Source organism: Muntiacus reevesi, chromosome 19 (genome assembly GCF_963930625.1).
Source record: "Muntiacus reevesi chromosome 19, mMunRee1.1, whole genome shotgun sequence".
NCBI lineage: Eukaryota > Metazoa > Chordata > Mammalia > Artiodactyla > Cervidae > Muntiacus > Muntiacus reevesi.
The window spans coordinates 58,288,116-58,303,769 of record NC_089267.1 but is presented as its reverse complement, the minus strand read 5'-3'; the positions used below and the strand labels follow the sequence as shown (position 1 = coordinate 58,303,769).

Below are 15,654 nucleotides of genomic sequence, written 5' to 3'. Positions count from 1 at the left end.
ATAGCACATTTTCCCATCTCAGGGAAAACAAAAAATGTAAAATATTGGCGTCTATCAAGGGGCCTAAAATTTGAAAGGCACACTGGTGAGTTGCCTTTCTCCTTCTGCAAACACTGAGACAGCAACTGGGAAGAAAGAGTCATTTATTTCAAAATGGGACATTAGATTCACTGGTTTGCTAAGTTGATAAGAAATGTTATCAAGAGCCCAACAAGATAGAGACACTTTTGAACAAGCTCAAAACAAATTTCCTTCTTGTCCCTGTGACAGATTTTGGTTTAACAAGTTTAATCTTCAAATAACAGTGGGAAAAAAGATAAAAGAAAAAAGTTCAAAGATCTAAAGACAAGCATGCAACACTAACTCTTTCAGAAGAATTATAGGGCTGATGGGTAAATATCTGTAAACTACATAACCTTGGTAAGAAACTATATTACAAGTTTTGGTTTTATCCTTATTTGCAACTAAAGACCATAGTGTATACAAAGCCTAACCTATCCAACAACGGTGTTTTTTTTTTAAATAATAGACCAAACTGCATTATGATACATTTTAAAGTTCAACTGAGATAAAACTCAAAGGGTCTCATACCCCTGCTTATCTAGGATTACCTGTCCTCCACACTCACTCAGCAGAGACCCAGTTCCTCTGTGAGGTTTCCCCAGCTCCTTCAGGTCAGCCTATTTCGCCATCTCTGGTCTTTCTTATGCTTACTATACCAATCACTTTAAGAAAATTCATATTGTTTTATTAAAAGAAAAAGAGTCTTAGGGTTTTTCTTGTATACATCTTATGCTTCCAACAGATTATAGGCTACTAACGGGTGGCACTCCGCAGTACCTTTCTTGTATTCAATACGGAGTCCATTGATTCATTTAATAATGGTTATCTTGCACTTACTTCAGGCCTGGTGCTGTACTAGGAACCGGGTATGTGAGAAAACAGATGCTTTAAGCTCTAATGGGAATTAGAGCTTAAAGGGCAAAAGGCATTCATCAAATAAGAAACATGTAAAACAGCAACTACAGTTAAATTCTGCCAAGGAGGCATATACACGTTAAGAGCATGTAGGAATGAAGGGGTCAGCAAGGCACTGCTAGGGGACATCAAGATGTGCCGGACAAGCAGGCTGAGCTTGGGGGGTTTCCAGGCGGCGGGATCGGAACGTGCAAAACGTCTGAGGCAAGAGGAGGCGGGATCAGTCTGAGAACCGGAGGGAAAACGCTGCAGCAGGGGACGCGAGAAGGCGCAGCAGGGGACGGGAGAAGGCGCAGCGGCTGCGCCGTGAGCGGCCTCACCTTTGTCAGCAGCTCTCTGTTGATTTTGAAATTCACAGTCCCCTGGCCAGTGCTGATTTCACTCACCACTGTGTCACATTTTAGCTGCAAAGATATAAAGTAAAACAGGTATGTTATAAAACAGGCCCAGTGGGTTCTGCAGCTCTAATCCTATGGGACTGGCTTCCAAGGACAGCAGGTGCGTCCTCTCTCATAGCCATGCGTCTGGACTTGGGCTTAGCGGGTCTCTCCAGCTCTGTCATTACATTTGTGCTCACGTTTTCTTCTTTCCCGACTGGGATGCTGCTCTGTTCAGAGACTCTCTCTTCCTCTTTCCCATGCGCTCACCTCAAACTCTCTCATATGGAAAAAGGGAGCCATCACTTTACCCCACCTTACGCACCGTGACATGCAATGAACCCTCTATCTTACCCACCTTTCATAAGAGTGATAGAACATGGTACTCTGTTAGGGCCTCCGCTAAAACAACTTACACCCCCATAAAATATGTAAAAAATTTAAATATTTGGTCTTTAATGAACACGCTTTCCATTTCTAACCAACCAGATGTTCAAAGCAGCCGGGAGACTCATTAAGTTTATTTCAAGAGATACCTGGTGTTACTGAGGAGCCACCAGTTTTCATTTTTGAGAACTCACAGGAGGAGGAGGAAATAAATACTGTAGTTAGGAGAATTTTATTCCTGGCATGCTTCCTGATAAAAATCTGGGGTGAGAGACTGCGGGTCCAACTCCTCGTTGGGGAACTAAGGTCCCGCGTGCAGTGTGGCAAAAAAAGAAAACAAATCTGGGGTGGTTTCTGGGGTCAAATGAACTTTAGCACCCAGAGCCTCTCTGCCACACGCGCTCTCTGCACGTTTTGCTGTGAAGGTGACTCTCGCTGTTTGGGCTCTTCAGCGCGCCCACGCCTTCCTCAGTATCACAGGCAGTAATCCTATTCAAAACAAAACAACTTTGTCCCAAACCTTCCGTTTTCTCTCTGAAGGTATTAAACACTAACAATTCAGATGTGGTCATTCTCCACAATCCTTTCAATTCCTCTGTTAGATACTGAGCCCATCAGAGAAATTAGAAATGAAAGAGGTTTATTAAATCATCTAACCACTTCTCTGAAATCATGGTTCTATTTACAGCCTATATTTCTTCTCATATTTTAATGTTCATCTTCTCAGAAACTCATTTTTAAAACTGCAGCCCACTGTTCTAATTTATCAAACTTGTTCTCCTGAATTCAGAAGTCCATCCAGCTTAATCTATAAATTTAATTAACACTCAGTCTTCCTATAAGTAGTTAATCAAAAAATTGAATACTGTCAGCTCAAGAGGAATGTTTCATAACTAATTTCAAAAACCATCCTAACCTTATACTATGCAGCTAAAATAAATTTAAATTATACTTTCCAAGGTGTCTTGAACAAAGAAACACTATTAAATCCATTATTATGGCTGACATAGCCTGCAGAATATTTTTTTATTTACATGTTTATTATAAAGTCAAAGAGGTAACAGCGCTGAAGTACCTTCTCTGCCAGTTTCACGGCTTGAATCTGAATATCTGGTCTTGAACGGTCATTGTTGTTTTCCAGCAGAGAATCCACGGAAAGCTGGAAGTCGGCCACCTCTCTAAAGGCAGAGGTGGAACAGGAAAAGACTGTCACCTTAAGAACGTTACCAGAGTGGAAACAACAAAAAAAGACTAATCGCTTTGGGGTTCTCTACGCTGACATATTCCTATCAGAAGAAGTTACACTTTCAAAATATAAAGCAAAGCAATTGGAAATATCATCACTATGTACTGATTGAGTAGTTTATCTTATAAAATTCTTCCTCTTCCATCACCCACCTGTAGCATTATGGTATCTCTGTAAGAGACACACAGCAACCACCTTATTTGACAAACGTAAAAAATGATGTCTGGTAAGTTCATTGTCTCCCCTAAAAGTCTACTGCAACTAATAAACAGTCAGAAAAAAGCTCAAGTCTCTTGACCTCTTCTACAAATTTTCCTCCACTATTTCAAATATTTCCTTCTTTCAAGCCTCTTCACTGACCTTCAGATGACCAAAGCAAAATTTAAAAAAAAATGGTGAAATCTGAATTTTAACATGAGAAAAGTATTATTCTTAACACCCAGTAGTTCCTTAAAGAGACAGACATTACCATTCTTTTCATTGGGTTGGTGATGAAACAATGCAAAAACAAAGAAACCAAGAGAGAAACCAGGCAACTGATTAGTGAAAACGATCATTTGCTGCAAAGAGCAGTTGTCTCTAAGGAAGGATGGTATACAGGTGGCTTCAACAGTAACTAATGTTTGATGTGTAAAAAACAAAATTTGGAAAAAATTAAGACCTGACATGTTAGAAAGTGAGCATGAGTATTCATTACATTAATCTCTATAAATTTTCTACAGTTTGAAATCATTCAAGGTATAAAAATAATATACAAACCGCCACATAATCACCACCACTGAATGTTTAATGATGGAGTAGAGAATGAGACTCTGGGCAGAACGGCTGGGGTGGGCCGCTGTCTGTCTGCCCATTTCTAGCCCCTCACCTGCTCACGGGCTTCGGTGGCTCAGCTGGCAAAGAATCCGCTTGCAATGTGGGAGACCCTGGTTCGATCCCTGGCTTGGGACGATCCCCTGGAGAAGGGAATGGCTCCCCACTCCAGCATTCTGGCCTGCAGAATTCTGGGGACTGTATAGTCCACGGGGTCGCAAAGAGTCGGACATGACTGTGTGACTTTCACTTCAACACAAAACAAAGGAGCACAAATAACTTCCTCATCATTCTTGAAATGCAGGCACACGCCTAAAAAGCTGTGTAACTTCTGATTACATTAAGGAATCTAGTCAATAATAACCACTAAGAATTTTCCTGAGCCTTGCGCCGTGACCAAGGCGGCAGAACGCAACCCCGAGCCAACCTCCTCCTGCATGCACACAAACCTGCAACTCTCTAACAAGCAACTACCGCCGCAGTCACCGGGGGACCAGGAGGACCAAGCCCGGAGCCCGGACAGCAAAGACTCGCCTGCAGCGCAGAGATCCAAGCGCGACCTCGAGGTTGGGAAGACCCCTGGGGAAGGGAATGGCTACCCGCTCCAGAATCCTTGCGGGGAGAATGCCAAGGACAGAGGAGCCTGGGGGGCTACAGTCCACGGGGTCGCAAAGGAGCTGGACACGGCTGAGGGACGAAGCACAGCTGCACAGCTTGGGACGGAGATGCTGACAGCAGCCAGTTTAGGGGCTCATTCCATGAGGAAGCGGTGCTGGTAAGGACCGTTCTCAAATTCTCCTTCTCGCTTATAGTGTGGGTCCCAGCCAGTCCTCAGCAGTTCTGGGGTATTCCAGGCCAGGGACACGGCCCCACCCAACAATGGGCTGACAGTAGCCAAGGGATCCCAGGCTGCCACTAGTGCTCATAGGGACCCTCCTTCCTCTCTGGGGTGGGCATCAGCCCTGGGATTCCTGGGCCCTGCAGCAAAAGATATGGTTTACCCAGCAGGACACAGCCTTACTCAACATAAGGCTGACGCCACCGCCACGACACCCTGGCACCTCAGCCAGCCGGGGCAGGACACGGCCACACTCACCAGCGGGCGATCGCCAGCCTTGGGTCACTCTGACCCTGCCCTCCAGGGGGCCATCGCCAGCCCCGGGACTATTCTAGGCCGTGGCCCTGTTCATGAGCAGGCTAACACTGGCTCTGGGACGGCGGGCCCAGCAGCTAGCCACCCTCGGAGTTAGCTCCCTAAAAGACGCAGCTCTAGTTCCAGGATCCCCGGGGCTCTGGAGCCAGCTGTCTTGTGACCCAGCCCTGCCCATCTGCCGGCCTGTACCAGGCCTTGGGGTCCCCTGGCCACACAGCCAGCCACCTCAGGACCCAGCCCTGCCGACCAGCTTGTCAGCATCAAGAATGGGACACATCAGGCCAGGCGCATCTCTGGACACAGCCCCACCTAGCTGAAGGTCAGGTATCTCAGGACCTTGAGTCCCAAGCTTCCCTGGGACTTGGTCCTGCCCGCCAGAGGGCCCAGGGCCGTCCCCCGCCTCCCCCCAATGATGGCACTCCTCCTGGACCCTCAGGGTTACATTAGACCCAGTACCACCCACCAGTGGGCTGCCACACTAGTACCACTAGGGGGGCCTTGCAGCTACAGACTCCAGGACCCGGCTCTGCCACCGAGGGGCCAACACTAGCCCTTGGACCCACTGGGGCTCTGCAGTCAATTGACTTCAACCAACCATGGATCATGAAGTACCGCGGTTCCTGCTAGCTGGAAAAAAAGCCACGTACAGCTGCACCCATGCAGTTCAAAGCCACGCTGGTCAAGCGTCAACTACATCATTCAGAGAATTAGACTACCTGAACAAATAGATTCATATCACGTTAAATAAACCACATTAACAAAAACAGTATTTCTTAATTTTCCTGGCATGTTATAGCACTTTAGAAATACAGGACAGTTAGGCTTTGTTTCAGTACTCTTAAGGGTAACTGGGGTTATGAAGACAAAGCAGTACCAATTCCTTTATTTTAAACAAATTCAATATGCAGAATTTTCAACTGGTAGACTAGAGAAATTGAGGTCCTCCTCATTATTTATTTTCTATGAAACAAAGTCTTAGTATTTCAGACTGCTAAAGTGGAACTGCCCAAAGGAACTCAAAGCAGGTATAGAAAATCTTATTCAAAAGAGGGGCCAAGACAACAGGCAAGTGAAAAGATGCCCAGCATCACTAATTACTAGGAAAATGTAAATCAAAATGAGGTATCACCTCACATGAGAACAGGTACTGTCAAAAAAGTGAGAAATAAGAAGTGCTGACAAGAATTTGGAGAAAAAGGGGCACTCAGACACTGCTGGTGGGAATGTAGATTGGTGCAGCTGCTACGGAGGTTCCTCAAGAAGACCAGAACTGCCATGTGACCCAGCAGCTTCTGGGTATTTACCCAAAGAATACGAAAACGCTAATTAGAAAAGATACAAGCTCCCATACGTTTACTGCAGCATTATTTATAACAGCCAAGGTATGAAACAGACCAGCGCCCCGAAATGGATCGATACAGAAGATGTACACACACACACACACACACACACACACACACACACGCGCGCGCGCACGACGGACGGAATGCTACTCAGCCTCAGAAAAAGACGGGATCTTGCCGTTTGGGACAACGTGGATGGACCTTGAGGATATTATGCTAAATGAAGTCAGTCAGACCAAGAAAGAAAAATACCATATGATTGTGCCCACGTGTGGAGTATAAAGAACAAAAAATAAGTGAACAAATCAAATCAAACATGCGGATACAGAGTTCTAGTTACTAGAGGGGAAGGGGTGGTGGGGAGAACTAAATGGGTAAAGGGGATCAGCTGTATGATGGCAGATGGAACATTAAATTTTTGGTGGTGACATAGCATGCTATACTGTATACAGAATACTGTCTATGTGAAATATAAATAATGTTACTCATTTAAAAAAACAAGAAACAAAAGATGGGTCAAGATAGTTCAACTTACTAAAGGTCTTTGAAACATAAAATAAAAACTGAGACATTTCCATGATTATGCAAAATGCCCTTTACAGATTCATAAAGTAGGTAACTGTTGGCAACACTCTCTCAGTTTACATATAAGGCCCATCTTTTGGTCAGTGGTTTCCTCTATTCTTGGAAGTCAATGCAGATGAAGTGGTAACAGGCTATTTTAAAGATGCTCTTTTACAAGACCATATGTAGCCTTTCTCTTTCTTTTCCACTTATCCATTTGTACTATTCTGCGAAAAAAAAGAACATTCATTCCACTTTGTCTTAAAATCCTAACAAAGTTAAGGGGACAAATATTTAAGGGCATGATGGTACAGTAATAATAGTATCATTATATCATAACAGTATAATGAGAATTTAAGCTTAAAGCATTAAGCCTACTATGTAGCTAATCTCTTGTCATTATTAATTAACTGAGAGAGTACTTTACTCAAGTATTGAAATTTTCTAGTCAGCTGGTAAACAAGGCATCAGTGAACATGACCAAACTCACAAAATGGATCTCTCTGAACCCAAGTGGCAGCTACATAGATTATACGTAGCCCTAGCCGGTAGCTCTCTATCACTGGGGGTCCTCAAACGGAAACAAGCAAAAAAGTAAAACCAAAAAAAAAACCCCCACCAAAAATCTAGCAGTAAACATGGTACAATAGTATTCAGGCATTAGACAGGTGTTTAATCTCTAAGATCTCTTCAAAAAAACTGATTTTCTAACTAGAATGTTAGTTCTTTTATTTGCTGTTACAGAATTAAACCAAGCCTCATTTCAAATTTCTCACAGACTGCCATATAGTTATTACACTAAACATCAAAACAACATGAGAATATCAATATAATCTGCCATGTCAGAGTATTAAAGTACAGAATTTTTATTATTTAAAGCCATGGGAGTAACACATTAAATCATGTATTAAGAATAATTTCAAGGACTATTTTGTAAACTGGACAGTAACTGCATTTTTTGGTTAACTGACAAAATCAATCACATTCTAGATCATTACAAATATATTATACTTAACTCTTTTCTGGAAATCGGAACTGCAGATATTGACTTGATCAAGTTTTCTGGTGGAAGATCCAACACTCTGGAAAGCTAGAAATCAAACAAAAAGAAAAAAACAGAGCAAGACTGTTAACATATTTGTTCCAGATTAACAGAATGCTACTCAACAATTTTAAAAAATGCTGAACCACAACACAAATGAGCTTCAAAGGTACTTTGTTACATGACAAGCACCAGATTCAATAGACTGTATAATTTACGATTCAACTTATCAGACATTCTGGAAAGCCCCAAACTCTAAGACTGAAGATTAGATCAGGTTGCCAGGAGTTGAGGACGACCATGACCACGGGTGAGGCCAAACCATGCCAGGGTTTGACCATTATTGGCAAAAGGAACTGCTTACTGAAAGGATGAATTTCCTATTTGCAAATTTAAAAACCTTTTCTTCAGAGAGCAGGGATAAGCCACTGAGGACCAAAGATAATCTGCCTTTGATTCATTCATAAAGTCTTTTTGTGCTAGACACCGTTTTAGGGGTTGTGGATACGGCAGTGAATTAAAGACAAAAATCTCACGCTGCTTAAACAAGCAGACAAACAACGTGGGGGCGGGAGCCTGACCCCCAGGCGCTACCAAGTTTACGGCTTGCATTTTCGAGAAGCTCACTGACGGACTGTAACAGTCACAGCTGTGAACTACTGCCCTCGTCAGAAACTCGAAGTTCGTTGGAGGAGACATTCCTACTTATTGAATGATTCTCACATGACAGGGATTTCTTGCATGCCTAGTTGTTCTCCGAAACAATCCCATGGATCACTATCGTAGACTTCACTTCATGAGAGATGAAACTGAAGTTCACAGAATTTATGTAATTCGCTTAAGCAGAAAAGCAGAGATGTGAACACAAGCAACTTATAAGAACCTACATTTAATCCCTATGTCATATCTATATCCTTTCAACAAGAAATGCATGAAAACAGAACAGTGAAACAGCAGTACAGTCATAATGAATTTAAAACTGTCTTCACCTTTCTCCCCTAATTCCTCAATCTTTATGCAGCCTCTGCAATGGGTCAAGTCATAGCTGGTGAGAGAAGGGAACGGGAACAATGGGGTGAATAAAAAAAGAACGTTGGAAGAGATTAAGAAGCAATCTTAATCCTCTTCAGAGGTGTTTGTAAGTGTTCAGAAGGAGAGGAATAAAACTAAGGCCGCTACCCCCATTATGAATAATAATATCTATCCTCTTAATATCAAGAGAAATTGGTAAACTTCATACACCTAAAAAAAGGTTAAAACTTGCAGATCTGGAGCCATCATTTATGTTTAAGATACTCTGCTTTTCTACTTTGACCTAGCATATGCTCATTCTTTAAGTTTAAATCTCAAAGTGCAGTCTTTATTTTTAAATTCTAGCCTTTAGGAACTGAATTACTGTATACTTCACAAAAAAGGCTTTTTTCCTTAAGACACTTGCTCAGAAGTGGATAAATAGTTCCAAAGCATTTACCAAATAAAGACTGTAATAGTTCATGTTTATACTGCAAAATGTTCCTGCCAGTACAGCTACATCAATAATAAAGGGTCCACTTTTACTATCTATGAGTCCTTGAGAAAGTCATTCTACATCAATGAGCTTAAGTCTTCCTATCTGAAAAGTGGAGGTAACAAATCTATTAATAATAAACTAGGGATCTTGTGAGGACTAACAAAATGTGTCACGTAACAAGCAAGTAATAAATGTTATTTCCTTCTTCCTTTTAAGGGTTTAATTTTGACCAAATCTTTCAAAGTTACCAAGTAATAAGATCTTCTGCCTATTCTTCTATTATATTTTTGCCTATTTTAAATATATCTAAACTGCCGAAAAATAAAAGACTGTCACTCACCATGCAGTTATACACAAGTTAAGTCATTAGCCACTGTAGTTGCTGACCAATAATACACCCAACAAAAAACAGAATGAGGCACTCTGTGCTTTGGAAAAACAGGCCCCTTAGAAAGAATTTCAATAAATCCAGATTCTTGAATCTTCCCATATCTGAAGAAGCACTTGAAATAAGTAACTGAGACATTTGCTCCTTGTGATTAGCTGCAGTCTCTTGCTGAGATGTAACTTGACTGTATGCACTCCCTAGCCAACACCCATGATTCAGCTGGCTTCTCTTCCTCCCTCTTTGGAGCAATTCACCAGAGCTGCGAAGCGGCTGTCTCCCAGGCTACGGTCATCAGTAAGGTCCCTGAGTGAAACTCACACAACGGAATACTACTCAGCCATAAAAAGAATAAAGTCATCTGCAGCAACATGGATGAAACCAGAATTTATCATAATAAGTGAGGTAAGTCAAAGAGAAAGACAAATAGCATACGATAGCACTTGCATGTGGAATCTCCAGGAGATGATGAAGGACAGGGAAACCTGCATGCTGCAGTTCATGGGGTCGCAGAGTTGGACATGACTGAGCAACTGAACAACAAATATGTGGAATCTAAAAATATGACACAAATGAACTTATCTACAAGACAGAGACTCATGGACAAAGAGAACAGACTTGTAGAGGAGAGGGGGAGTGGGAGGCTGGAGTTAGTAGATGTAAGCTATTATATATGGAATGGATAAATATCATCTTACTGGATAGCATAGAAAACTACTGACATCGTCAGTATCCTATGATAAACCATCATGGAAAACATAGGAGAATGTATATATATGTATAACTCAATCACTTTGATGTACAGCAGAAATTAAACACTGCAAATCAACTGTACTTCAACAACAAAACACTATTAAAAAACAAGGTTAAAAAAACAACAAGGTAAATTTGGTTACATGCGTTGCTGTTCAGTTGCTAAGCTGTGTTGACTCTGCGACCCCATGAACTGCAGCACGCTAGGCTTTCCTGTCCTTCACTATCTCCCGGAGTTTGCTCAAACTCATGTCCACAGAGTCAGTGATGCCATCCAACCATTTCATCCTCTGTTGCCCACCAGATGTATTTTCCCACAATTAAAACCCAAAAGACAGACTTTGGGATTAAGTAGTAGAAAGAAGTCTTCTTTAATCATCTCCCATTTCCTACCCATTAACAAATTAAAATGAAAAGGAAGAAAGAAGAGGAGAAAGGAGGGAAGGTTAGAGGTTGGTTGGTTCTCCAGCAACAAATACACCATAGGCATGGCCCAAGGTTATGAACTTCAAGGATGGAAACCAAGGAAGATACAGCAGATTCTGAGAAGAAATAGAGCAGCCCTGTTTGGCAAGGCTCCTAAATTGAATTAAAAATCGCATGAATACACCAAATCTGGAGAGGAAACAATGAATTCTGTTTTTTTCCCATCTATGACTGATAGATGCTGCAGACGTGCAGGCGAGAACAGGTAAAACAGACGTGATTGCGGGCGCTTCCCAGCAGAAGTGAAGACTCCAGGGCCAGACTCTGAGGCCTCCCCGATGGAAACACAACGCACTCCGCAGTCAAAGGGAGGGAATCCTGATACTGCGCTGCACGGGCAGGAAGAGGCATAGGAGAAACTTTGACAGGAAGATGGAAAAACGTCAGGACTAGCAGCAGAAATGTGCCAAGTCAGAGTTTAGGAGTAATGAGTACGGGTCCCCACGCCCTCCTGGAGTTCAGAGTTCAGGAGTAATGCGTAGGGGTCTCCATGCCCTCCTGGAGAGACAGAGGAGGAGTGGAAAGCTGCAGAGGGATATTTTGTAACCAGGAAAGTGACCTGAGCCAAGAAGAATGCTGCTATGGAGAGTAAGGAAGTTGCCCACACAATGCAGAAGCAAATGCAAAGTCTGGGCAGAGCTGTCAGGCACTAGTAAGATGGAAAAGAACAGGCATGAAAAACAGACAAACTGAAAGAAAGCTGGATAAGGAGAGAACGGGCAGGGGCCGCAAGAAAAAGAGAAAAAGACAGAATGAAAGGAATGTGGCATACAAGAGATCAAAGAGCTCTAGAAGAAAAATACAAGTTAATACAGAGACATTCTTCACAAAGGCTTCAAGATGTCTGAATATAATAAGAACTAAACGATTGAAACACAGTGAAATAAAAAGGGAGTCTGCTGATCAAACAGTATAGAATAATTAAACACAAAGGAAGAGTGTAGTCAGAACTGAAAATAGAACATAAAAGTGCTAAGATAATCAGAATATACATTTTAAAAAACATAAAGCAATCTGACAAGGGTACATAAAATTGGGTAAAGGTAACTCAACTTCAGGGTGACTGGTGTCCCTAAAATAAGAGACGGCCAACGGGAATGCCGTGGGACTTGGGGAACTGAAGCTGGGACTCTGTAGCGACTCAGAGGCGGGGGAGCAGGAGGCGGGAGGGAGGTTAGCCAGGGAGGGCACAGTGTCACCTATGGCTACTTCATGCTGACGGGCGGCAGAAATCAAACCAATGCTGTGCAGCAATCACCCTTCAATTAGAAATTAAAAAACCAAAACACAGCCGCCAAGCAGCAAGTGGACAGGAAGAAGAGGCCCCGGCTCTCCAGCGGCAGTGAGTCTAGAGGCAAAGCGCAAACCCACGCTCCGGCGTGCCAAGAAGAGATGCGAAAGACTCAAGCAGAATGGAGCAGTCTTATTGAGCAAGTCTCCTCCCTTAGTCTTATTTACCAGGAGTCATAGAAACGAATGAACAAAACCTAAGAAAAATAGAAAGTACTCATAGATATATCACGGCTCCCCCAGAAGCAGGGCCTGGGAAAAGGACTGCATGCAGGCAGTTTATCTGGGAAGTGATTCTGAGGGCAGAAGTGATATATTGGGGAGAGTGAGAGAAGAGAAAAAGTAAATATAAGATGGTGCTATCAAGGTCACTGATACAGGCAATAGGGGCTTAGTTTCTATCTCACTTTTGCATACAATCTATACCGAAAGTGTCGATGCAAAAGTAGGGAGCAGGAGTCCCCATCCCTTAGTGACTGAGCGGGGGTCTTTGAGAGTGTTAACTCCACTCCACCTGAGCTGAGTCTGTGTCGGCAGCAGGCTTTTCACCAGGATGAAGTGCTCTCAATGGTAAGTAGATGGAAGCACATGTGAAGCTGTTCACATCAGCGACAGCTAGAATCAGGTGTGACCCAGGTGACAGGGCACAATTGTCAATAAAAGGGAGAGCATCCCTGAAATAAAGAACCAAATCTAAACTGTGGTATATTACTGCCGTGGCACACGACTCACCAGTAAAAGGACCTGATCTCCGCGCACCGTCATGGAGAAATCTCTTTTAATATTTGAAGCAAACAAACAAACAAAAAAACCCCAACTTGCAGAAGCATAACTAAAGTTTGATTACTGCCTATGTAAAATTTAACAGCTTGCAAAAGAATACTACATGGGGGCACTTTCATAGGTAGTCAGTCACGGCACACACATGATAAACACAGAACCCCGCATGTGAAGAGTTTGCAACCAGGGACGGGTACCCAGGAGCTTAACAGTATTTGTAATAGTTTACTTCTCAGGTTGGGGGATGGGTACATGGGTATGAATAGCATTCTTCTCCACTGTCTTAAAAAGGAAAAAGGAGAGACAAACAAATGGAATCTACAGATCAAAATTAATGACTACATCAGGAAAACACAATACAGAAAATGACACAACCTGGTCAAGTCACTAAATTTCAAAAATAAAGCACCCAATCAAGAAGCCTCCAGAAGTGAAATAATGTATTTTACTTTGTCACCGTGTTACCTATTCACAAAGGTCACATTCTGGTTAAAGCAAATAATTTAGAATTTATGTAGGGCCAGTTTCACCTACTGGAGAAGCTACAAAATGATACACTTGTTCCATCTGCTCAGCTGGTTTTTAAATTGAATTAGTTGCCAATATATGAAAATCAGAAAAATTTAAAGTAACATTAGATTATTGTATGGTGTTTGCATCTGTGGTATCAGACTCTGGAAAATCAAAACCAGAACTAAACAATCTGGTGTTATTGCTTTACTTCTAAAATGAAGATTTTTAATATTATTTCTAAATCTACTATTTTCATATTATTTTTAAACATGCTAATTTTCCAGTGATTAACCCTCCTTTTGATATGTCTAGGATTTTTTAATCTGAAAAGTCATAATTTCTTTTTAAAAAAAGTTTAAAAACATAATGCCCTTCTTGAAAAATCTACTCATAAAGAAAGGCAGCCAATTAAGCCATGTATCAGGAAGATTGGACACATACCCGGTAAGCATCATATTTAGTTAAAAATAAAGAGAATAGAAGTATGTGGATGTCATTACTAAGTGTTACTAACTTTGACAAAGTTACTGAAACAAATCCGGAAAGGCAGAGGACAGTTACACCAGCTATAAGAATGTCATGTATACTGCCTAAATCTGAAACGCCAAGGTTTTAATAAATTTATTAACATCCAATGTTCTATTAGTTTCAGGCGTACAACAGAACAATGTGTGAAATGACGGCCAAAATAAGTGCAGTTACCATCTACCACCGTGCGAAGTTGCTACAAGAGTACTGACTGTACTCCTCATGCGTACGTTGTGTCTGTGACTTACTTATCCTGCAGCTGGAAGCTCTGCCTCTTCATTCCTTCCACCCTTCTGTCTGATCCCCCAGCTCCTCCCCTTCGGTAACCACCAGTTCCTTCTCTGTAGAGACAAGTCTCTGAACCATTAAGATTATAAAAAAAAAAAAAACGCTCCAAACTGTGATGCTGTTCATGATCTCATAGTCATGTGAGAGGGCTCATTTAGAAAATATATCAATAATTCTTTGAAATGTACTTTTGTTGTTGTTGTTAAATTCAAGCTAAACTGTATTTAACACTTTTTACTTAAAACTACCTTTAGGTTATGAATATATGAGGAATCATGATAGTATTATACTTTTAGCAGTCAGACATTATCATTGTAAAACTTAAAAAAAAAAACTGGTTACAATACAGCCCAATTTTTATAAAAAGCCTATCTATCCTTCCTTTTTTCCACCTATATACCTGCAAAGAAATGTATCTAAAATAAAGGTCAACATTAGTGATGATAACTACTTATGGGGGAGATGCCAAAAAAAATTCTTGGTGCCTTTTTTACTGTAATTCTTTACAATAAGCAGGTATTACTTTTGCAAGAATGAGAAAGGCTTTTTCCTTTAAGCACAACTTTATGAAAGGATCTACTGTTAAGGAATTCCTGTTGAAAATTTAGCAGTATGGTTCAGATAAACAGTTTTCTGGTTACCTAACTTCACGTGGGGTTGTGCACCGCACCCTGCAGGCCTGAAAGCCTTGTTGATGCCCAGCCTGGAGACCAAAGAAAGGGACCAGGAGACAGAGACCGACACTGATGATTTATCAGACAGAAAAATCCTACACGGCTGAAGCTTAGGACCTGAAAACATCCCCCCTGCAGAGCAGTCAAGACACGGCAGCCGTTTCTGCTACTTGGGGGAAGAAAGAGGCTACCACTGATAGGCGGAACTGACGTCAGGCTGGCTCACCAGTTACCAAAAACCAGCAGCTGAGGGGGGGGTCAAGAAAGTAGGCAGTCACTGACTAAGCCCTGTAATTAGGAGGACTGGATAGTCATGCGAGTGAAGCAGGGCCGGGTCAGCAGAGAATATACAGAGAGCAAGGGAACAGCCATCCTGAATGGCCTGACCAGACGGGTGCTAAGGTTTCCGCGAGGCTGGTGGATAATAACCAGGTCCCCAACACCAGCCTCTGGGGAGAGTGGTGTGGCGAGGGGGTTCAAAATACCACATCCTCAACTCTAAGATAATAATGACTAATGAATACTGCATTTATACAATATATAA

General features: G+C 42.0%; 1 protein-coding gene across 7 annotated transcripts in view; it reads right to left on the bottom strand.

The window, feature by feature from the left end:
* The window catches only part of RARS2 (arginyl-tRNA synthetase 2, mitochondrial), a 93,994-nt gene that overhangs the window by 71,710 nt on the left and 6,630 nt on the right, over positions 1-15,654 (bottom strand). For all 7 annotated transcript variants that reach the window (XM_065911542.1, XM_065911538.1, XM_065911537.1 and 4 more), the window contains exons 2-4: positions 7,878-7,951; positions 2,818-2,920; positions 1,299-1,382 (exon numbers count right to left, since the gene is read on the bottom strand). In XM_065911542.1, coding sequence (XP_065767614.1) covers positions 1,299-1,382; positions 2,818-2,920; positions 7,878-7,951 — 261 coding nt within the window. The remainder of the gene's footprint in view (positions 1-1,298; positions 1,383-2,817; positions 2,921-7,877; positions 7,952-15,654) is intronic.